Source organism: Remersonia thermophila, chromosome 6, assembly GCF_042764415.1.
Source record: "Remersonia thermophila strain ATCC 22073 chromosome 6, whole genome shotgun sequence".
Lineage (NCBI taxonomy): Eukaryota > Fungi > Ascomycota > Sordariomycetes > Sordariales > Chaetomiaceae > Remersonia > Remersonia thermophila.
Window position 1 is genome coordinate 199,433 of NC_092222.1, and position 22,155 is coordinate 221,587.

The 22,155-nt window shown below is 61.8% G+C and overlaps 7 protein-coding genes across 7 annotated transcripts; 3 read left to right on the forward strand and 4 right to left on the reverse strand.

Moving 5' to 3' along the window:
* Positions 1 to 1,089: 1,089 nt before the first annotated feature.
* Positions 1,090 to 3,910, forward strand: VTJ83DRAFT_6238 (uncharacterized protein; the record flags this gene model as incomplete). Its single annotated transcript, XM_071012927.1, has 4 exons — positions 1,090 to 1,181; positions 1,285 to 1,734; positions 1,809 to 3,541; positions 3,621 to 3,910. 4 exons carry the CDS (start codon positions 1,090 to 1,092, stop codon positions 3,908 to 3,910), a joined length of 2,565 nt encoding a protein of 854 aa, XP_070863865.1.
* Positions 3,911 to 4,270: 360 nt separating this feature from the next.
* VTJ83DRAFT_6239 (uncharacterized protein) lies at positions 4,271 to 5,437 on the reverse strand (the record flags this gene model as incomplete). The annotated part of the gene is made up of 1 exon (XM_071012928.1): positions 4,271 to 5,437. One exon carries the CDS (start codon positions 5,435 to 5,437, stop codon positions 4,271 to 4,273), a length of 1,167 nt encoding a protein of 388 aa, XP_070863866.1.
* Positions 5,438 to 6,296: 859 nt separating this feature from the next.
* Positions 6,297 to 8,505, forward strand: VTJ83DRAFT_6240 (uncharacterized protein; the record flags this gene model as incomplete). The annotated part of the gene is made up of 3 exons (XM_071012930.1): positions 6,297 to 6,540; positions 6,614 to 8,266; positions 8,336 to 8,505. The coding sequence occupies 3 exons, from the start codon at positions 6,297 to 6,299 to the stop codon at positions 8,503 to 8,505; spliced, it is 2,067 nt and encodes a 688-aa protein (XP_070863867.1).
* A 530-nt stretch (positions 8,506 to 9,035) lies between these two features.
* On the reverse strand, positions 9,036 to 11,870 carry VTJ83DRAFT_6241 (uncharacterized protein; the record flags this gene model as incomplete). Its single annotated transcript, XM_071012931.1, has 4 exons — positions 9,036 to 10,898; positions 10,963 to 11,252; positions 11,314 to 11,550; positions 11,618 to 11,870. 4 exons carry the CDS (start codon positions 11,868 to 11,870, stop codon positions 9,036 to 9,038), a joined length of 2,643 nt encoding a protein of 880 aa, XP_070863868.1.
* A 687-nt stretch (positions 11,871 to 12,557) lies between these two features.
* On the forward strand, positions 12,558 to 13,442 carry VTJ83DRAFT_6242 (uncharacterized protein; the record flags this gene model as incomplete). The annotated part of the gene is made up of 1 exon (XM_071012932.1): positions 12,558 to 13,442. One exon carries the CDS (start codon positions 12,558 to 12,560, stop codon positions 13,440 to 13,442), a length of 885 nt encoding a protein of 294 aa, XP_070863869.1.
* A 751-nt stretch (positions 13,443 to 14,193) lies between these two features.
* Positions 14,194 to 16,515, reverse strand: VTJ83DRAFT_6243 (uncharacterized protein; the record flags this gene model as incomplete). Its single annotated transcript, XM_071012933.1, has 4 exons — positions 14,194 to 15,107; positions 15,170 to 15,454; positions 15,525 to 16,204; positions 16,448 to 16,515. 4 exons carry the CDS (start codon positions 16,513 to 16,515, stop codon positions 14,194 to 14,196), a joined length of 1,947 nt encoding a protein of 648 aa, XP_070863870.1.
* A 2,551-nt stretch (positions 16,516 to 19,066) lies between these two features.
* Positions 19,067 to 21,811, reverse strand: VTJ83DRAFT_6244 (uncharacterized protein; the record flags this gene model as incomplete). Its single annotated transcript, XM_071012934.1, has 1 exon — positions 19,067 to 21,811. One exon carries the CDS (start codon positions 21,809 to 21,811, stop codon positions 19,067 to 19,069), a length of 2,745 nt encoding a protein of 914 aa, XP_070863871.1.
* Between the last annotated feature and the right edge of the window lie 344 nt (positions 21,812 to 22,155).

Sequence of the window (22,155 nt, forward strand, 5' to 3'; positions counted from 1 at the left end):
TCAAGAAGACTCCAACAGCGCAGACACAAATCTGAGGAGGCGACAGACGGCCGGGATCATGGGAAGTTCCGTGGAATCCGACAGAATTCGAAGAACGTCGGCCTCGACGTCGGCTCATCCAGATATCTGGTTTTGTCTCTTGCTGGTTTCCGAGCCTCTCAAAGGGACTCAGCAAACGAAAAAGAAGGGAGCAGAAGATGCTAGAGAAAAAACAAGGAAAAGGGAAACAACCGAAAAGGGAGGACTCGAAAAGAAAAACAAGCAACAGGAGATCCCTCGCTTATACCCACGGGTACTTGCCCGAGCCCCAGCCCGTGGTCAAGCCAAAGCAACATCGCTGCCTCTCCTGCCTCAAGTGTCTCCAAGGCCGTAGGTACCTTATCCAGTAATAATACCTATTTCTTGTGTACCTTCTTCCATGCAAGGGAGACCACTTTTGGGTGTAAGCCCCAACAGCCCGTCCAACCCCTCTGAAACCTATTTACTGCGTGCACGCAACCCAACCACCTCACGGAGCCTACACGTGGAGGCTTCCCTCCATCCATTTGCCACAGGATGTACACGTGCTTGTCCAACAAGAGCCAGCCCAGTGCGGGCTGTACAGTAGGTGTCGATGGTTGAGACCTCGTGAATGGCAGGACGTCATGCGACCTGATGGGGGAGGGTTCGCCGGGAGGAAGCCCGTTGACCAGCCGAGACCCAGTTTTTTTTCGGCCCAGGCCAGCCCGTTTCGGTTTAGCGCCATCTCCTTTGGCCAGCTTCCACTTTCATCATATCAGCAGCCCCCCCTTCCCCACGACGACGGTAAGTACGGCAAGCACGGCAACCGCGTGTCACAGGCCACAGGGAGAAACGGCCAAAAATTGTGTTGCCCTGCATCAGGTGCATCTTGGGCATGTGTGCAGGTCCGACAGGGACAACCGAACATCGCCCCTGGCTTGCTTAGCTTTGCAGTCTTGTTCTTCTTGCTTCTTCCCCCCCACCTCCTCCTCCTCCTCCTCCTCCCCCCTCTCCTTCTGACATCGCCTCTGTGCAACATCACCGTCCCGTCCCGTCCCGTCCCGGCCCAGGCCACCAGGCGCCGCCGCCATGAACGGCCACTTCGCGGCGGTCGGCGAGAAGCCGACCGCGAAGAGCTACGAGCATGGCATTCAGATCATCGACGAGGACAAAGCCTTCACGTTGGTGCCCCTCCTCTCCCTCTTTCTTCCCCTTGCTTGCTTGGCTTCTCCAGGTCCCTCAAGACCCGGGACTCGCTAACCGCGAACCGCCGCATGCTTTCAGCACCAACCTCAATGAATACCTCACCGAGAGCCACGTTGCCGAGGCCGGCTTCAACTACCACCTGATCTCGGTCTTTGGCTCGCAGTCCACCGGCAAGTCGACGCTGCTCAACCACCTGTTCAAGACCGACTTTGACGTCATGTCCGAGACGGCCCGCCGCCAGACCACCAAGGGCATCTGGATGGCCAAGAACAAGCGCGACAGCTCCCACGCCGACGGCACCAAGATGGCCGACAACATCCTCGTCATGGACGTCGAGGGCACCGATGGCCGCGAGCGCGGCGAGGACCAGGACTTTGAACGCAAGAGCGCCCTGTTCGCCCTGGCCACCAGCGAGGTCCTGATCGTCAACATCTGGGAGCACCAGGTCGGCTTGTACCAGGGCGCCAACATGGGCCTGCTCAAGACCGTGTTCGAGGTCAACCTGCAGCTGTTCCTGAAGGATAGACAGTACGTGCGCCTTGGACGACCGGGTGGCGGATGACCGCCGGCCGACTGACAAACCTCCTCCTCCCCGCCTCCAGATCGCAGACGAGATCCCTTCTCTTCTTTGTCATCCGTGACCACATCGGCAACACGCCGCTCGCCAACCTGCGCGCTACCCTGATCCAGGACCTGACCCGCATCTGGTCCAACATCGCCAAGCCGCAGGGCCTCGAAAACTCCAAGATCGACGACTACTTTGACTTTGCCTTTGCCGCCCTCCCGCACAAGATCCTGCAGCCCGACAAGTTCCTCGAGGAGGTGGATAAGCTCAGCAAGCGCTTCACGGCCGGCCACCGCTCCTCCAAGGACCAGGAGCTCCAAGGCGGCGTCTTTCTGCCCGAGTACCACCGCCGCATCCCCGCCGACGGCCTGTCCGTGTACGCTTCGGGCGTCTGGGACCAGATCGTCAACAACAAGGACCTCGACCTGCCCACCCAGCAGGAGCTCCTCGCCCAGTTCCGCTGCGACGAGATCTCGCGCGAGGTCCTGGTCGGCTTCGACGCCGTCATCGCCCCGCTGGAGGAGCAGCAGGCCGAGGCCACCCGCCTCGGCAAGCTCGTCGTCCTCCCCGACCTCGGCGCCGCCGGCTCGGGCGCCCGCGACAAGTGCGTCAAGGCCTTCGAGACGCAGGCCAGCCGCTACCACAAGGGCGTGTACGCCGCCAAGCGGGCCGATCTCGAGACCAAGATCGACGCGCGCCTGAAGGCGCTGTACCAGACGCAGCTCTCGGCGGCGCACAAGGCGGGCGTGGCCGCCTTCAGCGAGGCCGTCACCAACGCGGTCAAGGCGGGCCAGAAGTCGGGCGGGTCGTACGAGTTTGCCGAGATCGTCGAGAAGCAAAAGAAGACGTCTCTGGAGGCGTTCAAGAAGGAGGCGCAGAGCCTCCTCATCCAGGGGGTCGCCTGGACCAACTTCAAGCCCCAGTACCGCATGTTCGAGAAGGAGCTCGACGAGGTCTCGGCGCGCCTGCGCAAGGAGGAGATGCGCCGCCTGGCGATCCGCGTCGAGCGTTGGGTCCGGTCGCGGCTGAACGACGCCGTCGGGCTCGAGTTCAACAAGCTCGGCTCCGGCCGCGGCGGGTCGGGAGCGCCCGAGAGCGGCGACAAGCCGGCGTCGGACAAGGACCTGTGGGATCGCGTGTGGGCCGCCTTTGTGGGCATCGTCGGCGAGGCCGAGACGCGCTTCTCGGACCGGGCCAAAAGCTTCGAGGCTTCGCCCGAGGAGGTCGAGGTCGGCCTCTGGCGGCTGCGGCGCAAGTCGTGGGTCGCGCTGCGCGAGAAGATCGAGGAGGAGATGATGGAGAGCAACATCCTGATGAAGCTGCGCGAGAACTTTGAGGACAAGTTCCGGTACGACGACGAGGGCGTCCCGCGCATCTGGCGGCCCACCGACGACATTGAGGGCGTGTACACGCGCGCGAGGGAGAGCACGCTGGCGCTGATCCCCCTGCTGGCCAAGTTCCGGCTGAGCGAGACGCAGGCGGCGCCCGACCTGGTCGGCTTCGTTGGCGTGCAGCCCAAGGGGACGGAGCCCGAGGACGAGGAGGACCTGGTGCCGATCGGCGGGGTCGACGAGGAGGAGGGCAAGAGCCTCGAGGAGGAGGTGACGGTGCTGGGCGAGAGCAAGAGGCAGGACCTGGTGGTGAGGTTCAAGAAGATGGCCGACGGCGTGTACGTGGAGGCCAAGCGGAGCGCGATCGGCGGCATCACGCAGGTGCCGCTGTACTTTTACGCGGTGCTGCTGGTGCTGGGGTGGAACGAGATTGTCATGGGTAAGTGCTTATCGCTATTGCATTCTTGGGCCTGCTGTGTTGCCTTTCGGGCTGGGCATTGGCTGACACGCGCCGGCAGTTCTCCGCAACCCCATCCTCTTCATGCTCCTCATCATCCTCGGCAGCGGCACGTACGTCGCCTACACGCTCAACCTGCTGGGCCCCATGATGCAGATGGCCAACGCGGCGTCGAACCAGGCCGTCGAGATCGGCAAGGAGAAGCTCCGCGAGTTTCTCCAGAGCAACGAGACGGTCCGGCAGGCCATCGCCATGCCGGCGAAGCAGGGCGGGAACGGCATTAGCCTGGACCGGCTGGACAGCCAGGGCAAGAAGGTGTCGCAGCAGGGGGAGGAAGATGATGATTTTTAGACCGTTGGCATCATGTATGGATATGAATGCTCCGTAAGAATTGTTTGTGTACCTAGTTGTGTTTTTGGTGACTCTTTTTTCGGGGAGGGGGTCTCTTTTGCGTGGCTGGTTTCCTATGCGTAAGGTATCAATGATTCCTTGCATAATGTAACAGCTTAGCTAGCCTCAGCTGCCACGTTGTAGGATAGAAGCTCCCGTCTTCCTAGCCCGGTCCCAAGTCCAAACACGATGATTATAGTCATAGCCCGTGATGTCCCAACGCCCACCAAGATCCATTCTTATCAACCACCAGAAACAAACGCTACAGTGCCCCCCCCCCCCCCCCCCCCGGGGAGGTGTATCGAAAAGGAAGCAAGAAGATCAAAACGCCTCGAGCCCCGCTGGCGTCCCGAACCAGGCCGCCAGCTCGTCTGTCTTTTCTTCCTGGCCGTTCTTGGAGGCGGCGAAGAAGTCGGTCACGCGCTGGGTGTCCGGGTCTTCCTCGGGCCAGTCGACCCGGACGCCGCCGCCCTTGGAGGGAGCCGCCTCCAGCATATCCTTGGCCGTGCCCCAGCTCATCCGGCACTCGGGCCCCCAGCCGAAGACGGGGTGCATGTTGCCGCGGAGCCAGGACGCGCACCGCGCGTCGGAGGGGTAGCCCGAGCCCCAGGCCATGGCCTCGTCTTGCTCTTGCTCCCCTGCCTCGTCCCCTGCCTTCTCCTTGTCCTCCTCGTCCTCCTCCTTCTCCCCGTCCTGCTCTGGATATGTCCGCGCCGCCGCCGCCGCCGCAGAAGTGGCAGAAGCGGCAGAAGCAGCAGCAACAGCAGCAGCCCGCCCCCTCGCCTTCCAAAGCACCTCGAGGGCCACGTCCCTCGTCACCTTGGCGCAGACGCTCGCGGCGCTGACGCAGGGGTACAAGCTGTCGGCCTTTTTGGCGACGGTGATCTTGATGGTGGGGAAGACGCGCTCCAGCTTGGCCTGGTAGGCGGCGGGGGGCCCGATGGTGTCGACGTAGACCTCGCGGACGTTGACGCCGCGCCGCAGGACGCCCTGGATGAGGGCGACGGTGGCGTCCATGGCCTGGGCGTTGAGGTTGTAGACGGCGGCGGAGCGGCCGCGCAGCATGCCGGCGCTGATGTTGCGGGCCGAGAGGGACGTGACGGCCCAGCCGCAGGCGTCGTGCAGGTCGGTGGCCGGGGTGCAGAGGGTCTGCATGAGGGCTGCGCGGACGGCCGGGGTCAGGACCTTGCTGTCGTCGAAGCGGTGGGCGGCGCGGAGCAGGGGGTCCGAGAGCGGGAGGGGCAGGTAGAAGACGCCGTAGACCATGGGGCCGAGGACGGGGCCGCGGCCGGCCTCGTCGACGCCGAGGCAGCAGGGCGGGCCGGCGGCGCCGGGCGGGGCGTCGGGCCCGGGGAGGAGGGACGGCGGGACGGGGGAGAAGTGCGAGTACGTGTCGCCGGCGATGAGGGCGGCTTCGTGGATGGAGGGGGGGAGGAAGGCGGTGGTGGAGAGGGAGGTGTCCTCGTCGGGCTGCTGAGAGTCGTCCATGGCGGGTGGTTGAGCCGGGAAAAGCGATAGGGGGGGTTAGGAGTCGGTTTGGAATGGACGTCGCGGATGGGAGGATGGGGTTGAATTTGTTTCTTTCTTTTCTTTTTTTTTTTTTTTTTTTTGGAAACGAGGTTCCGCTTCGTCTTCTTCTTTGTCTTCTTTTCTTGGTAGTTATAGGGTATCTAGGTAAGGGAGTGTACCTAGGTAGCGTGGTGTATTTAGTTACTAGTTTAACCTTACGTGTGTGTCGAGCGTGGAAAGAGGGAAAGAAACAATAGAAACCATTCAGGTAAGGCACGTCAAGTCCAAGTCATGGGGAACCCACCCTCTGGAGACCAAGGGACTGGATCTACTGTGTACGCAGTAGGTAGTTAGGTACTTCCCCTGCCTGCCTCTTGACACCATAGGTGCCTGGCATGCCGCTGCTCTCTTTCCCCCCATGTCTCGCTCGGGCCCGGCAGGCTTTTGGAGGGGCCGAGCTTGACGCGTGCCATCCGGGTCCCGACGCGTCGCGAGATCAGCCAATCACGCGCGTCCCTCTGCCGTTGCAAAGTGGGCCCCCCGGCTCTGGTCTTCTGCAGCGTCGCAAGATGCAGACACAAAGACGCGGTTGTTGTCGTCCCCCCATCCGCCCAGAAAAAAAAAGAATCCGGCACCCCAGGTCAACAACGTGTAAACAACAAAGGAATCTCGCAGCTGGTTTCCTCCTTTGTCCAAGGGCTGCGCTGCGCCAATTGATACCCCGCGGCAGCTCTATTTTGGGTTTTTGTTTGACTTGTTGTTCTCGCCAGCCAGCATCCGAGCTACCCCCCCAGCCCTTCAGCAGCCCCCGTTGATCCGCGAGAGCACCACCGTCACCATGGCACCACGGCCGTCCATGGCGGCGCGTCGCACCACCGTGGCGCCGAGCGACCACGTCTACGAGCTCGGCGTCGTCGGCAGGAAAACCGGCGTCACCGTCCCCGACTCGGGCTTGCGCGACGAGCATGGCATGGAGCCCCTTGACAACCTCTTTTCGTCCCCGTCCAAGTCCGAACAGGACGAGCACGAGGACGTGTCGGTCGAGGAGGGAAGCGGGGACGAGGCGATGGATATCACAGCAAGTACGAATACTACTCCCTCAGAGGCCAGCCGAGAGTCAAGTTCCTGGGCGTGCTGACCTTGTGTGCCGCGCAGCATCCGGCTTTGGCCCCGCGACCCTGATCAACGGCCAGCCGTCTAGGTTACCCATGCCCGCCTCCCAGCGCGTCCGGTCGCCCGCCAAGGGCGGCCTCCTCAACTCGCCCGCCCAGCGCAACCGCCTCATCGCTCGCAACTCGTCATCCCCCGCGCGCGGGGCCGTCGTTAGAGACGACGCGCCCCGGTTCAGCAGCCAACCGGCCGCCGACACAACCAAGCGCAAGCTTGACTTCAGGAGCGTCGCGAACGGCGGCCCTCACTCGCTTTCCCAACCTGCCCGGACAGACAACTACGGCGCCGCCAAGAGCCGCTTCCAGTCGTTGCAACAACACGAAGACGAGGATCACGGGGTCAACGGCGGGGATCATTATGGAGACGACGATGGCGACGATGACGACGACGACGAGGTGAACAACTTTGTCGAGGAATCCATGGCCATGCTGGACGCGGAGGTGGACGAACCAGAGCAGCAAGAAGCAGAGGACGAGGATCCGCCAGCCCCGGCTGCGCGGAAGCAGCCCGGTCGGCCGCCCAAGAACGGCTCCGCCCAGGCAAAGTCGGCAGCGGCGCCGCCGAAAGCCGGGAAACCCGCCGCGAAAGCCCCGCCGCAGCCTGCCGCTCGCGGCTCCAAAAAGCGACGCTCCCTCGACGAGGACGAGGCCGTCGTTGCCGCCGCCGCCGCCGCCGCTAAGGAGCCTTCCCCCGCACCCCAACCCAAGCGTCAACGCACCGATGCCGCCTCCACGAGCGCCACGAGCGCCGCCGGCCAGAAGCGAGGGCCCAAGAAGCCGAGCGCCGCCGGCAAGAAGGCGGCCGAGCCCGCGGCGGCCCCGAAACCCCGCGGGCGCAAGCGCCAACCCTCGGTCGACCCCGGCGACGTGTCCCAGGTCGCCGTCGCCCCGCGCCCGCCCCTCCCCAAGTCCCGCGGCCTCCTCATCAACCGCCGCGAGGTCCCCGGCGTCGACTCCAACATCGTCCGCACCCGCTCCGGCCGCACCTCGTACCGCCCGCTCGCCTATTGGCGCAACGAGCACGTCGAGTTCGAAAAGGACGAGGCCGAAGACGCGTTCCTGGGGAGAAAGCACAAGGGCCGCTTCGTCCTGCCGAGCGTGAAGGAGGTGGTGCGGGTCGACGAGCCCGAGCCCGAGAGGACGCGATCAAGATCCCGAAGGGGCGGAGCCGGCGGCGGCGGTGCTGGAGGCAGAAGGGCGAGCGGCAAGGGCGGTAGGAGGCGGAGGAGCAGCAGCGGGTACGATGAGGAGCATGACGACGACGACGATGGGCCGGCCGAGGCCTGGGAGCTCGACCCGGGCACCGTCACGGGCGAGGTGGTGGTGTGGCAGCCCGAGTACGAGTACGCGCCCCCGGCGCCCAACGACCTGGTCAGCGTCATGGACAAGCAGCTCGCCATCAGCGGCGCCGCCATCAAGACCACCGAGGTGGTGGGCGGCGAGTTCCGCTACGCAAAGGTCTTTTCGGAGGGCTTCATCGGCGCCGGCGTCGTCGACCTGCCCCCCGGCGCCGTCAAGCGCCTCAAGAACTCGCGCAAGGTCTTCATGATCTTTTTCGTCCACCAAGGCCGCGTGCTGGTGACCGTTCAGGAGACGAGCTTCCGCATCGGCCGCGGTGGCATCTTCATCGTCCCGAGGTGTAAGTCTTTGTGACCTTTTTTTTTTTTTTTTTTTTCATTTCGTTTCCCTGTCTAACGTCGGCTGCCAGACAACGAGTACACGATCCAAAACGACTACGACCGCAGCGCCCGCATCTTTTTCGCCCAAGGCCAAGAGGTCGCCGCGCAGCCCCCGCCGCCGCCCCCGTCCGAGCCGGAGGACGCTGACGAGGAGGTTGAGGTGAGCGAAGTGGAGGAGGAAGAAGAAGAAGAAGAATAAGCTAGCAAAAGCAAAGGGGGATCCATCTTTAGCATGGTAGACTGTGTAGCCCCATGCTGCTGTACCTTTCGGATTGGCTTGTGATTCGCTTGTCATTTGTGCTACGGGCGGGTGGAAAGGATGATCGATCATGCTGTTCATTTTTTTTTTTTTTTTGGTGCAGGGAAAGGGGTGGTGGGTTGTGTGGCTCAGGGCGGGTTGCCGGGAGGAGCGTTTGTGCTTTTCGGGCGGGTCGGCTTCGGGGAGTGTTGCTTGGTATCTCTACTCTACACGGGATATTGGGTGGAGGAGGCTATTCACCAAAGTTTGAGGATACCAAATGCTTCGTGTTATTTGCTTCGCAGGATTCTTGAAAGGGAGATGTCCAAACCATTTCCATTCTCTTGCTTTGTCATCTTTTTACAGAGGAGTGACTTGCCGATAACTAACTAGCCAACTGCCATCAAGACAACCCAGCAAAGTGGTATCTGCGCCCATCCATATCCTCCAAGGGTTTCCGGCCCCTACGCCTTCTCGGCCCCTGTATCTCCTCATACCTTCTCCGCCAGAACCTTCTTGAGCCCACTCATCTCCTTCTCAAACCCGACAATCTTCCGTTGGCTTCCCTCGAGCTTCGCCAGCAGGTACCGGATCCTCTCGGCCGCCTGGGACGGCTGGGACGGCAGGGACGCGAGCACGGCCAGCTCCGCTTCGGCCTTCTCGATCGTCTTGGCCTCGATCTTGACCAGCTCTCCCAGCATGGCCAAGTCCATCCTTGCCCTGACGACCGGGTCGTCCACCAGCCGGCGAAACGCGGCCTGGTAGACGGGCTTCCCGGCGCGGATCGTCGCCGGGCGGCCGCGGGCGGATTTGATGGAGATGAGCTCCGAGTCGGCGAGGGACTCGAGCGCCACCTCGGGGTTCGCTGCCGAAGGGGAGGTAGAAGATGCAAACGTGTTGGTGAGGAGAACCTCGTTGTAGCGCAACGCCTGATCTCGCGAGGTGGCCAGGAAACGGACCAGGTACCAGGCCTGCTCGGTCGACCACTTCTTTTCGCCGTCGCCGCCGCCGCTCCTGCTGCCAGAGCTGCCGTTGTTGCCGAGGGCGCCGCACTTGTTACCGAGGAGGTACATGCGAAGGATTTCCGAAGCGCTCTGGTCGATGATGTCTGCGACGGCCCTTTTGGGGCTCTGGCCCACCTTGAGGCGGCGGGCGAGGACCTGCAGATCGGTGAGGCGGCCGCCGAGGACGTCAATGCATTCGTCGAGCTCCGAGAGGTCGCAGCGGGGCTGCTTTTCGGAAACGGGCGGGGGAGGAGCGGTCTTCTTGTGCTTCGCCTTGGCTTCCTTGCTGTTGTCCGCCTCGAGCTGCGAGAGAACAAACTGCTTGGCCACCTCGGGAGACAGGTCGCCAAGGGTGACTTGGTTGAAGAGGCGGTCGGGCAGGGCTCGCGTGAGCGGCTTTGAGAAGGACGCATCCGTGGTGACAAAGATGACGTGGGCAATGTTGGACTGCACCAGGGCGGCGGCCCAGTCGGATATCCTCTCATAGATGATGCCCTTCTCGTCGCTCTTGTGCATGAAGTTGTCAATGACCACCACGGGCCTCTGCTCCGGGTGGCTCTCGAGATAGCCGTCGTCGGTGAGGTTCGCATCCGCGTCGGCCTTCTTCCTGCCGGAGAGCGCAACGTCCTTGAGCGCCGCCCCCACGGTCTGGAGGATCTTGACTACCTGGGTCTCAAAGTTTTCCGAGAATCCGGCCTTGACGCCGGTGGTGCTCTGGATGGCGAGGTCGATCATGCTGCTCAGATTGTTGGCCCACGAGAAGACGGGCCGGTAGCCAACCTGGTTGGCAAGCTTGCGGATGGTGCCGGCCTCGCCTCGCGCCTCGACTACCTGTCGGCAGTCGATGACGACGACATCGCGGCGACCTTGGAGGACCTGGTCCACGACGAGCTCGCGACCGCCAGAGCCACGCGGGCCATAGACGACAACAAACGTGCCCACCGTCTCGAGCAGGCTGTTCTGCAGGGAATCGATGAGGTCTTTGCGTTGGGTGAAGAGAGCGTTGAGGGCGGCGTCCTGGGTCTTTCGTTTGCCGAACGTCAGAATGTCGGAGGTTTGGCTCTTCAGCCATTTGTACAGCTTGCTGTCGGTGAACTCGAGCGACTTTTGAACGTGGACCCTGACGAAAAACTCGCGGATGGGGTCAAAGACGGCGACGGTGAAGGCGGCCAGGAAAGCGGCGATGATGGGGATAACGATCCTTGTATGATTTGTGATCCAGTCCCAGACGACGTGAGGCTTCACGCGCTGCTCATACGATATCCGGAGCCGGGTCGGGCTTTTGCTGCCTTCCTCCTTGAGGACGAACCCGTGCATGCAGTTCCGGGCCATGATGGCATCCCGGACCAGCTGCAGCAGTCAGCAAGCATGTAGGGAGGGGGGAAATGCACCGCGGGCCGAAACGGATGCGTACCACAAAGTCGACGTAGGCATACTTGGGCAGGACCTTGGAGTCGGGAGGTTGGGATACGATGTCGGCGATCTTCCCGTAACGGCGGAAGATGCTGTACAGGGACTCTTGGGACAGCTCCGAGGGCGGCGCCGAGGCCTCGGCCGGCACAAACTCGACCCTGAGGCGGCTCTTGGGAAGGCGATAGAGATCCTCCAGCCAGGGCCGGCCCCGAATGAGGCCTGACTTGACGTTGCTGAAGGGGTTGAACCATGGCGTGATGGGGTTCTGTTCGAGAGACCGGATCAAGTCCTCTAGGGGGCCTGTTAGCCAAGCTTCTCATTCGTTCCGCGGGGGCGTCGGCTCTCTGCATACTTTCGATCTCTGTCAGGGACACGCCCCGCGGATAGGTAAACTTGACAAAGACGCCCCCTTCCTTAAAGCGAGGGATGATCTCGGTGACCTTGATAGGCAGGGTTTCGGGAAGGGCGCGCTTGATGAGGCGGACGGGGTCGAGGAAGCGGGACGAGGCGGTCTCGAATCGCCGTAGGAGATCGCTGGTATCCCAGGATCTCCACAGCAACAGGGAGGTCACCTTGACAGGGAAGAGGTCTGACGGTCAGCAGAAGCTGCCTCTGCTAGGCCCTAGGCCATGTCGTAAAGGCAGGAGCTCACTCACTGTCCAAGAAAAGGACCGACTCGTTGGGTCGGGTGTCAATGTGCCCGGTCGTCTCGCTGCTAGCGATGTTCACGCTGCCGACCCCCTCGACCGTGCTCTTCCATCTGGCAAACCGCTGGCTCCTGTGGGCACACGCCCACACGGCGGGCGGACGGTGCCGAATCACGGGGAGCGTCGTTGCCAGCGTCGTTGCCAGCGGCGATGCGCAGAGCGGCCGGAATGCCGGGCGAAGTAAGGCCCGCCGGGGGATCATGGCTTCATGGCAGCGCGCGTGCGGCCAAAAGGTTGTCGAGGCTGGCGAGGCTGGTGATGGCGGGGGATGGGGGCTGCTGTGGAACGAACTGGGGGTTCGTCGTTCAGAGGGACATGGCGGGGGTGGTGCATGCAAGGCAATCGGCACAATAGTTATGTTTGTTGTGTAACTACTTCCGTAGATGAGATGGGTGAGGAACCAGAATGAATCAGGATGCTGCCATTGGGAAATGAAAGCTGTTTTGTCTCTATCGGCTCGATGACCTTGGACCGTATCGAAGCCCGTATCTTCCCCTCCATCGCTCTGCCCCTCCATTGCTCTGCCCCTCCTCGTTCCTTCCTTTGGGTCCTGAATGGAGGGGCATCCGTCAGGCACGACCGCATGCAGGTCCCCGCGATGAGGTCATCAAACCAGCAGAACCATGCGCTTTGTCCTCAAAACGGTCAAGTCCCTGCCCCACTTCCTTGCCAAGCCTTGTCACCATGTGCCCCACACCAAGCACCGCAGGTCTTTCCCATCGGAACTGCAAGTCTGTGGGTGGAAGATGAAAGAAGTGAACCCGATGGGTGGTTCGGCCCTCGCCCTCTTTGACACCACGTTCATGAACCATCTCACCCCTACCTAACGTCTCCGGTCTCAAGCCTCTTGTATCGACCGCTCTAGAATTCTTCAAAAAGCCGTCACACAATGGGCTGGCTCTGGTCGTCGTCGCCTCCGGCGAACCCCTCCGAGGGTTCATCCTCATCCTCATCCTCATCCTCATCATCAGCACCCACACCCACACCCCCTGCAGCACCGACGCAGACCCAAGCCCCCTCGCCCAAGACCGAGTCGTCTTCCGACCAGGAGGTAGCCATGTTCATGCAGATGCTCATAAAGGACACCAACAACTCCTCCTCCTCCTCCTCCTCATCATCATCAACATCCCAGCCCCAAACGACGACGACGACGACTACCCCTCCTTCATCACAACCCTCATCTTCACCCTCTTCCCCTTGGACTTCCTTTCTCCCCTGGCCATTCAAGCCCGCCGCCCCCGAACCCTCCCCAACCACCACCGCCGGCACCCTCACCACCCCCCTGCCGCCCCGGCGGGAGCGCTCCCCCCAGTCCCTCGCCATGAGCGAGCACACCTACCCCACGACCATGTCGTGCCGCGACGCCTTCGACTACGCCTGGCACTGCCACACCCCGGGGGCCCAGTGGAACGCCGTCTACCGCTACGGCTCCGTCCGCCCCTGCACCGAGCTGTGGGACGACTTTTGGTTCTGCATGCGCACGCGCACCTACCCCCCGGACGCCCGCGCCGAGGCCGTCCGGGAGCACTACCGCGCCAAGGAGGCGCGCAAGTACGGCGGCGGCCGGCCCAGCAGCGAGGACGTCTGGGAGAGCCGCGACGAGCGGGTCGCCCCGGGCACGGCGTTCCGCGCCGCGTTCGAGCCGCCCATCGCGGATGACGACGAGTTTCGGAGGGAAGATTTCGAGAGGCGGAGGCGGGTTCAGGAGGCCGAGGGGGCGAGGGATGGGAACGCCGGAGGCCAAGGAGAAGCGTTAGAGGGAGAGAGACGGTAAGCGAGGAGAGGATAGGCTAGGATAGGATAGGATATAGGAGGCATGTGTAACAGTAAGCAAGGAAGATTGGAGTTAGTTGGGAAACCTATCGCCATGAGGTTTTTTTTTATTTTTTTTCTATTTTTTTTGCTGTAATCTCGAGCTTCGCCCTCGCTCAGAAACCGAGGGTTGGTATCAACATCGGCTTTCAAGAATGACCACCTCATCTCCCTCACCGTTTGTTACACCTCTTGCCTCTGCCAACTGAGCTTAGCTTAGCTTAGCTTGCCCAGCGCCCAACGTCTTGATGCATTTCATGAACAAACTTGGATGGCTCTCAGTGAGGTGGCTTTGGACGTAACCCTCCAATGCTTCGTAGGTAATGTGTAACTATCATCCTCAGAGCGAAAACGGGAAAAGAGCCTCATAATAAGGAGAGCCAAGATTTTGGCCAAGGATTCCTTCATCGGACATTCACACATCGACACACACATCACACAGTTGGACAGTCATTTTTTTTTGTGTCGATGATCCTTTGTTCATTGCAAGGAATCGGGAATCGTAACTTAAAATACAGCCCATGCCTCCCTGACTTTTCCCCTGTATCATGAGAAAGAAACCAGATCTAGGTCTTCCATAACCCGATACTCCGCATCCCAGTACGGCTGCATGCGGCAGCTCGCTGATGCGAAATCCATTCTACCAGAAGAACAAAAAGAAAAGAATGCAACGCCGACCCCTAAACGCATGGTTCTTCATGCTAACCAGTCGTTTAGTCAACCTCCTCGACGGTCGGGCCGTCGTCGTGGCTGGCACCCGGAGCGCCGCCGGCGCCGGGGAAGCCGCCGGGAGCACCGCCGGGCATGCCGCCGGGAGCGCCGCCAGCGCCGTAGAACTTCATCATGATGGGGTTGGCGACGGCCTCGAGCTCCTTCTGGTGGTCCTCGTACTCCTCGCGAGTGGCCTGCTGGTTGTCGTCGAGCCAGGCGACAACCTTGTCGATCTCGCTCTTGAGCTTCTCCTTGTCGGCGGCGTCGAGCTTCTCATCGACCTTGGAGTCGTTGAGGGTGTTGCGCAGCGAGTAGGCGTACGACTCGAGGCCGTTCTTGGCAGCGACACGGCGGGCCTCGGCCTCGTCCTCCTCCTTGAACTTCTCGGCCTCGGCAAGCATGCGCTCGATCTCCTCCTTGGACAGACGACCCTTGTCGTTGGTAATGACAATCTGGTTGGTCTTGCCCGTGCCCTTCTCGAGAGCCGAGACGTTCATGATGCCGTTGGCATCCAGGTCGAAGGTGACCTCGATCTGGGGCACACCGCGAGGAGCGGGCGGGATGCCGGTAAGCTCGAACTTGCCGAGCAGGTTGTTGTCCTTGGTGCGCTGGCGCTCACCCTCGTAGACCTGGATGAGCACGCCGGGCTGGTTGTCGGAGAAGGTCGAGAAGACCTCGGACTTCTTGGTCGGGATGGTGGTGTTGCGGGGGATGAGCTTGGTCATCATGCCACCAGCGGTCTCGATACCGAGGGACAGAGGAGCCACGTCGAGAAGCAGAATCTCGTTGGTCGACTTGGACGAGGTGTCGCCCGACAGAATGGCGGCCTGGACGGCGGCACCGTACGCAACGGCCTCATCGGGGTTGATGGACTTGTTGGGCTCGCGGCCGCCGAAGTACTCAGAGATGAGCTTCTCTGTCAAGGAAATGAGGTTAGTCGGTGTGCCGTGGGGCAAGAAGCAAAGGAGGGACACTCACGGATGCGGGGAATGCGGGTCGAGCCACCGACGAGGACGATCTCATGGACCTGAGTCTTGTCGATCTTGGCGTCGGTGAGGACGCGGTCCACGGGAACGAGGGTCGAGCGGAACAGGTCCTGGCAGAGCTCCTCGAAGCGGGCGCGGGTGATGGAGGTGTAGAAGTCGATGCCCTCGAAGAGCGAGTCGATCTCGATGCTGGTCTGAGCGCTGCTCGACAGAGTGCGCTTGGCACGCTCGCAAGCAGTGCGGAGGCGGCGAAGGGCGCGAGCGTTGGTGGTCAGGTCTGGAATGCAAGTCAGTATTTGGTTTCAAGGACGACAAAGGGCCAGGATGAGAACAAGAAATTCACTGACCCTTCTTGTGCTTCCTCTTGAACTCAGCCACGAAGTGGTTGACGAGACGGTTGTCAAAGTCCTCACCGCCCAGGTGGGTGTCACCGGCGGTGGACTTGACCTCGAAGATGCCCTCCTCGATGGTCAGGAGGGAGACATCGAAGGTGCCGCCGCCGAGGTCGAAGATGAGGACGTTGCGCTCGCCCTCGACCTTCTTGTCGAGGCCGTAGGCGATGGCGGCGGCGGTGGGCTCGTTGATGATGCGGAGGACGTTGAGGCCGGCAATGAGACCGGCGTCCTTGGTGGCCTGGCGCTGGGAGTCGTTGAAGTAGGCCGGGACGGTGACGACGGCGTTGGTGACGGTGCCGCCCAGGTACGACTCGGCGGTCTCGCGCATCTTGGTCAGGACCATGGACGAGATCTCCTCGGGGGTGAAGATCTTGGTCTCGCCCTTGAACTCGACCTGGATGACGGGCTTGCCGTTGCGGTCGATGATCTTGAAGGGGAAGTGCTTCATGTCGGACTGGACCTCGGCATCCGAGAACTTGCGGCCGATGAGGCGCTTGGCGTCGAAGACGGTGTTGTAGGGGTTCATGGCGACCTGGTTCTTGGCGGCATCGCCGATGAGACGCTCCGTGTCCGTGAAGGCCACGAACGACGGGGTGGTCCGGTTGCCCTGGTCATTGGCAATGATTTCGCAGCTGTGAGACGTGTTAGAGCGTATTGTTTTGGAGGTTTGAAGGAGCTCATGACCGGTTCCGGATGGCGGGGTAGACGGCGAACCGGGGGGGGGTTCTAAGATGATGACGTCGATCCTGGCGCGCAGATGGGGCGGCATTGGCGCCCACCGCATCGCCGGAGCCCCTCCCTCCCCTCCTCCAGCTCGATCTTGCCCACCGACCTTCCGAGAGGTGCGGTCATGGGGGAATGATGGATGAGCTTACCGATCCTCACGGAACACGCCCACACACGAGTAGGTCGTGCCCAGATCAATGCCGACGGCGGGAGCCATCTTGTGTGCGTCTTCTCTGTATTACGTACGGACTTGTGGAATCGAGAAAAGCAGAACCGAAAAAAACCTTCCGAAGACAATCCCTTGGCTGCGGCGGGATCACGTTCAGAATGGTGGTGTGGTGGTGTTTTGGGAAGAAGAGAAGTTTTGGTTGGAGTGTGTGGAAAGTGTGAAGTGGAAAGGAGGGGCAGTCGAGCCTTCCGAATTTAAGCGCAGCTTTGAGTTTTGGGACGCTCTTTCCACGGTCTTCCGTGGGGTTCTGCCACCCCACTACCACACGGTACATCGAGCTACCTCTGGCACCCTCTCGAACGCCCTGGCAACGCCGGGGGCGAAACGGCTCGTTCAAGTCATCCCTGGAATTTTCCTGAACCACCGCCTTGTTCCCCCCCCCCCCCCCCCTTTGGGAAATTCGCCCTCGAAGCAAATCTTTGCGCTTCTACAACTTTTGCAATGCTTTCCAGCAAGCGCTGCATCTCTCGCCGTGGAAGCCGGTGATTCTTCTACCACGTTCCGTCAATTTCAGCCGGGGGCTTGGAGAGCCGAGGGCCTGGGGGAAAGCAGGATTCCGGAGGGTTCAGAGGGGACCCGAGCTGTCGCCGGAGCAGCGGTCTGCACCTGGTAACCGCCTCGCCCGACGCGGCTGGTCCGGGCCAGGCACTTACGGCAGGCAGCCCGAGATCTTGTGAGGAGCATGGAGAGAGAGAGAGAGAGAGGGAAGGTGGTAAACCCTCGTGTTTCCGACACGGATGGGTCCGTCGGGCCTGTCGGGTCCGCCCCCTCCGTCCTTGACATGCCACCATGATGTCCATGATGTCTGTTGTCGAGGTACGCTCCCTAGCTCCCGTAATGGGTGGTGAGAGATGGGATGTTGGAACCACAACCCTGGCGCTCTAGGATGCGGCTGCGCCGCGGATGGGGCGGGCGCGAGCGTTCAACCCCGCCGGGAGCTGATGGCCTGGAGGTATCCTGAGGTAACTTTTCTCAGGCCCACCGCGATCTGGCGGCAAAGCTCAGCCCAGCGCGGCGGGCGTCCCTCGCTCTGGGTGCCTGAAGCACACCCACCCCGCGGCATTGCGCAGCTGGGATTGGAACCTTGGGGGACGGATCGATCGAGGATTACGCCAATGGCGGCCATGCAAAGCATATTGCTGCCCATCGATGGCGGAAGAGCCTCGTCCCTCCTCATAGGTATGCTTGGGCACCGTTTCTGGTGCCGGAGGGGCGCCAAAAAAGGGCGTCTTTTCGCTTCTTCCGCGCCTTGGGTTGCTCGACGGAATCCTGGGCCCCTCTTTTTTTTGGCGTCAGCTTCTTCCAAGTTTTCTTTGCCCCAGCAACACCGTGAGGTCATGCGGGGCGATAAGATAAGGTGGGTAGCAAATCGCCTTGCCCCGCGGTCGAGCTGACCAGCAGGCCTCGATCCACACCAGCGAGGTCCATGATGGTGGTGGGGTGGGGTCCGTCCAGCAGGTCCAGCGGTTTTTGCGCATCCCAGGGACGGGATCGAGGACGAATGGGTAATAATACAGTACCTACCTGACCTACATACTATGTACTAGTAGGTAGGTAATACCTTGGACATCTCTTACGCTGGATAATTCGTGTAGGTGTATCTGAGGCCTCGGTGATCATCATCATTGTCATCATCATCATAGGTAACCTGGAGGGATATGTTTCTTGCATGGCCAATTGCCAAAGCTCTAATGAACCCTAACCTTGCTTTGATTTCTGATCATTTTTTTTTGTTTTTGCCTTGTTCGCTTCTTCCCCCCCCTCGTCGAATCCATCGCGGGGAACCCTAAGGTCCGGAAAGCGGTGAGGCCGAAGCTCGAGGGATGGCCATGCATCGAATTGCCCAGCCATGGCGGGGCTTGAGCTGGAGACGGGGGGGGGGGGGACCGCCGAGACCATATCGCTCACGGGTCCAGTGAGGATGTCGTGCCGCCATGTCGGGGAACTGAACTGAACGGCGCATTGGGCCATAATATCCCTCTCTGAACGTGGTACCTCGGGTACACCAGCTCCTCACGCCGAGCTCCCTGGCTACCACACTCAACGCAAGGTCGGCAGGTGGGCGTAGGATCTTTGATCCGTCAAGTAATTACTAGTACAGGCACTTCAGTCACAGGGTGTTGAGCACAAACGAGTTTCTCGAACCTCAAGGGCTGGGTGCTTTTCTTGCCAGTCAAAAACAAGAAAGGTTCAATCAGATTAGAAAAGAAAAAAAAAAAAAAAAGTGTATCTCCGCCTTTTGCTTCCTGCAGTTCCGTGCCATGTCGTCTAAAAACGCAAAGACCATGACCATGCAAAACTCTAGTATCGCATACCGCTGGTACATATCCGGGCCGATTCTTCAGATCCCCAACGCCGTGATGCTGCTCTGCCCAGCCGAGAGATGTCCGATCCGCCACGTACTCACTCTGCTCGTTGTATATAGGTAGGTACTCATTTCCAACTCCGCCCGGCCTTTTTGTTCCCACACGCGCACGCGCAAGGGTGCTACCCGACAGACCTAAGAATCCATCCGTGGTTCAACCCCGTTTTCACAAGCTCAGAAGCCTTTTCCTTCTTCTTCTTTTCCTCTTAAATTACCGCGGCGGCGCGAGCCCTCCATTCCCGCTGCCGCTCGCCCCCGCGCTGGCGCCGGCTGCCTCGCCCCGCCCGCGAGCGTCCTGCCGCTGGCCGCGGCCGAGTCGGAGGCGTGCCACGTACCCGCGCCGGAGCCGTACGGGCCGCTCATGCCGGCCTGCCTCTCGACGTCAAAGTCGGCGCGGCTCGACGTCGACGCTCGAGTGTGCACGTGCTGCGTCGTCGTCGTGCCCTCGCTGCCGCTCAGCGCTTGCGGCGGGAGGGTGTCGCCCGCCTTGCGCCGGCCGCCGCCGTGGCTGCCGCCGTGGCCGCCGAGGGTGACGGCCGAAGGCGACTCGAAGGGCGAGGCTCCGGGGTGTGGGTGTTGCTGCTGCTGCTGCTGCTGCTGGGCGGTGGTGCGGCCGAGGGTCTGCGTCAGGGTCGAGTCGTGGTTCCAGTCCGCGAGGGCCTCGGTGACGGCGTTGCGGGCATTGAGGTGGCTGGCCGCGCGCTTCTCGGCGTCGCCGCGCGAGGACTTGGTGCTGTGGGCGTCGGAGCGGTCGTGGTCGTGGTCGCCGTCCTCGCCGTTGGCGAGCTGGTGGGCGAGCTTCTTGGCCTCGCGCTCCTGACCGGCCTTGGTGCGGGCGGCGATGGCGAACTCGTCCGAGACGGCCACGCTGTAGGTCGGGTTGGCGGGGTGGCCGAGCGGGTCGCCGCCGCCGCCGGGGCCGTGGATGGGCACGCGCTTGAGGGCGAGGGTGAGGGCGCACATGAACTTGGAGCGGCGGGTGGCGCGGACGGCGTCGTTGTGCCAGTTGGACTTGTGCTTGATGGCGATCTTGAGGGTGAGCTTGTCGCAGTCGCCGACGCCGCCGACGCCGATGCCGATGTCGGGCTGGAAGTCGCGCGAGTTCTCGGGGGCGCGGACGAACTTCTCCATCTCCTGGCGCAGGAGCTCAATGTCCTCAAAGGTGGTGTCGAAGGCGACGTTGACGTCGATGGTTTCCTTCATGGCCTTGCTGCGGGTCACGTTCTCGATCCACTGGTTGTTGAGCACAATGTTGGGGACCTGGACGACCTGCATCTTGTCGATGCGGGTGAAGACGGTGTAGAGGAGCGAGATCTTTTCGACGATGAGCTGCTGCTTCTCCGGGCCGGCGATGTCGACGCGGTCGCCGACGTCGTAGGGGTGCTTGACGAAGAGGAAGATGCACGAGCCGAGGAACTCCTGGGTCGTGACGGCGAAGACGAAGGACAGCGAGAGGAGCGTGGTGCCGGCGGTGGTGAGGGTGGTGATGAAGCTGCTCTGGAAGACGGCCAGGAAGATGATGATGACGATGATGAGGACGACGAAGAGCAGGACCTTGTCGAAGACGACGAGGGCCTGGCTGATGTCCTTCATGCTGTTGGCGATGGCCTTGCGCTCCTTGCCGATCTCGACCACCTTGCGGACCATCTCGTCGAGGCTGATGTCGCCGTTCTGGTCGGCGTCGATGGTGCTGAAGCACTCCTCGGCCTCCTCGCGGTGGGCGGGGCCCATGACCTCGATGATGTCGTCCAGCGACAGGGCGTCCTGGCCCTCCACCACGAACGACATCCAGATGCGGCGGGCCATGGCCTCGGAGCTGCGCACCTTCTCGAGGGCCTCGACCACGATGGAGTGGGCCGAGTTGGGGTTGAAGACCTGCTTCCCGGTGATCTCGGACGCGATGTTGCCAAAGACGGACGTGATCTTGTCGCCGAGGCGGCCGACCTCGCCGACGATCTTCATGGGCGCGGCCGCCTTGCCCTTGTTGGTCTTGAGCATGGCCTCGATGCTGTCGCTGATGACGTAGTCCTCCTCGGCGAACTCGGGGCAGTACATGGGGAACAGGGTGCGCGAGGCCTCGTACATGAGGCCGAGCAGGTAGATGTCGCGCTTCGAGTCGGCGATGCGGTTGGCAAAGGAGCGCTGGTGGTAGCTGATGCTGATGAGCTGGACCAGGGTCTTCTCGCCGAGCAGGACGGCCGAGGCCAGGAAGAGCGAGAGCAGGATGCGGACGACGATGTTGGCCCACTCGCGACCGGCGCCCTCCCACATGAAGCGGAACGAGAGCCACGAGGCGAGGCCCCAGAAGAAGAGCGAGAGGGGGATCTCGAGGCCCTTGAGGACGGTGGCGTACTTGCGGGTGCCGGAGCTGACGATGCCGCAGAAGAACATGAAGATGAAGGGCAGGAAGTGGGCGACCAGCTTGCCGGCCCAGAGAGACAGCCACGAGATCTCGATCCAGAGGAAGAGCAGCCACAGGCTGTGGTGGGGGCCCTCGCCGAGCTTGACCGTGTGCTGCTCGCCGATGAGGGGCATGACGATGATGGGGGCGGCGAGCAGCAGGGCGATGGGGGCGACGTAGAGGAGGTAGCGGGCGACGACGGAGAAGCCGATGATCTTGTTGTACAGGCGGCCCATGGCGTTGACCCGGACGTCGTCGTCGGGGCCCGACGAGCCGACGCGCTGGAGGTCCTTGCGGATGCGCCGCCGGCCGGCCGGGCCGCCGACGGCCTTGTCGAACATGGCATGCTTCTCGTCCATGCCCTTATCGTTGGGCCGGCGGGTGCCGGTGGAGCTGGCGTTGGACTTGATGGGGCGGAGAGGGATGTCCTGAAGCTCGTTGTTGGAGGACGGCTCGCCCGAGCCGTCGATGGGCACGAAGCCCCTGTGGGTGGGCGACTTGGGAGATCTTAACGACATGGAGAAGGGTTTGAAAGTGTCTCAGCCTCAGCCCTGAATCCAAGGGATGGCCCGAGAATGCCTGCTTAAGACACGGATCGTACAGGCAGACGGACGGACGGACGGACGGACGAACGGTGCTTTGAGCGACACGGCCGAGACGCCCTCCGTAGATGCGGCCAAGCCCTGAAGACAAAGAGGGAGAAAACGGGAACGATCCCAAAAATAAACCACAACCAACTTCCCCCCCAAAACAGACACGGCCTCCTCAACAGCGAGAGAGAAAGAGAGAGAGGGAGGCAAGAAGGGGTTCTAGATCACACGACGCGAGACGCGCCAAACAACGAGCGTCTAGAAAGGAGAAC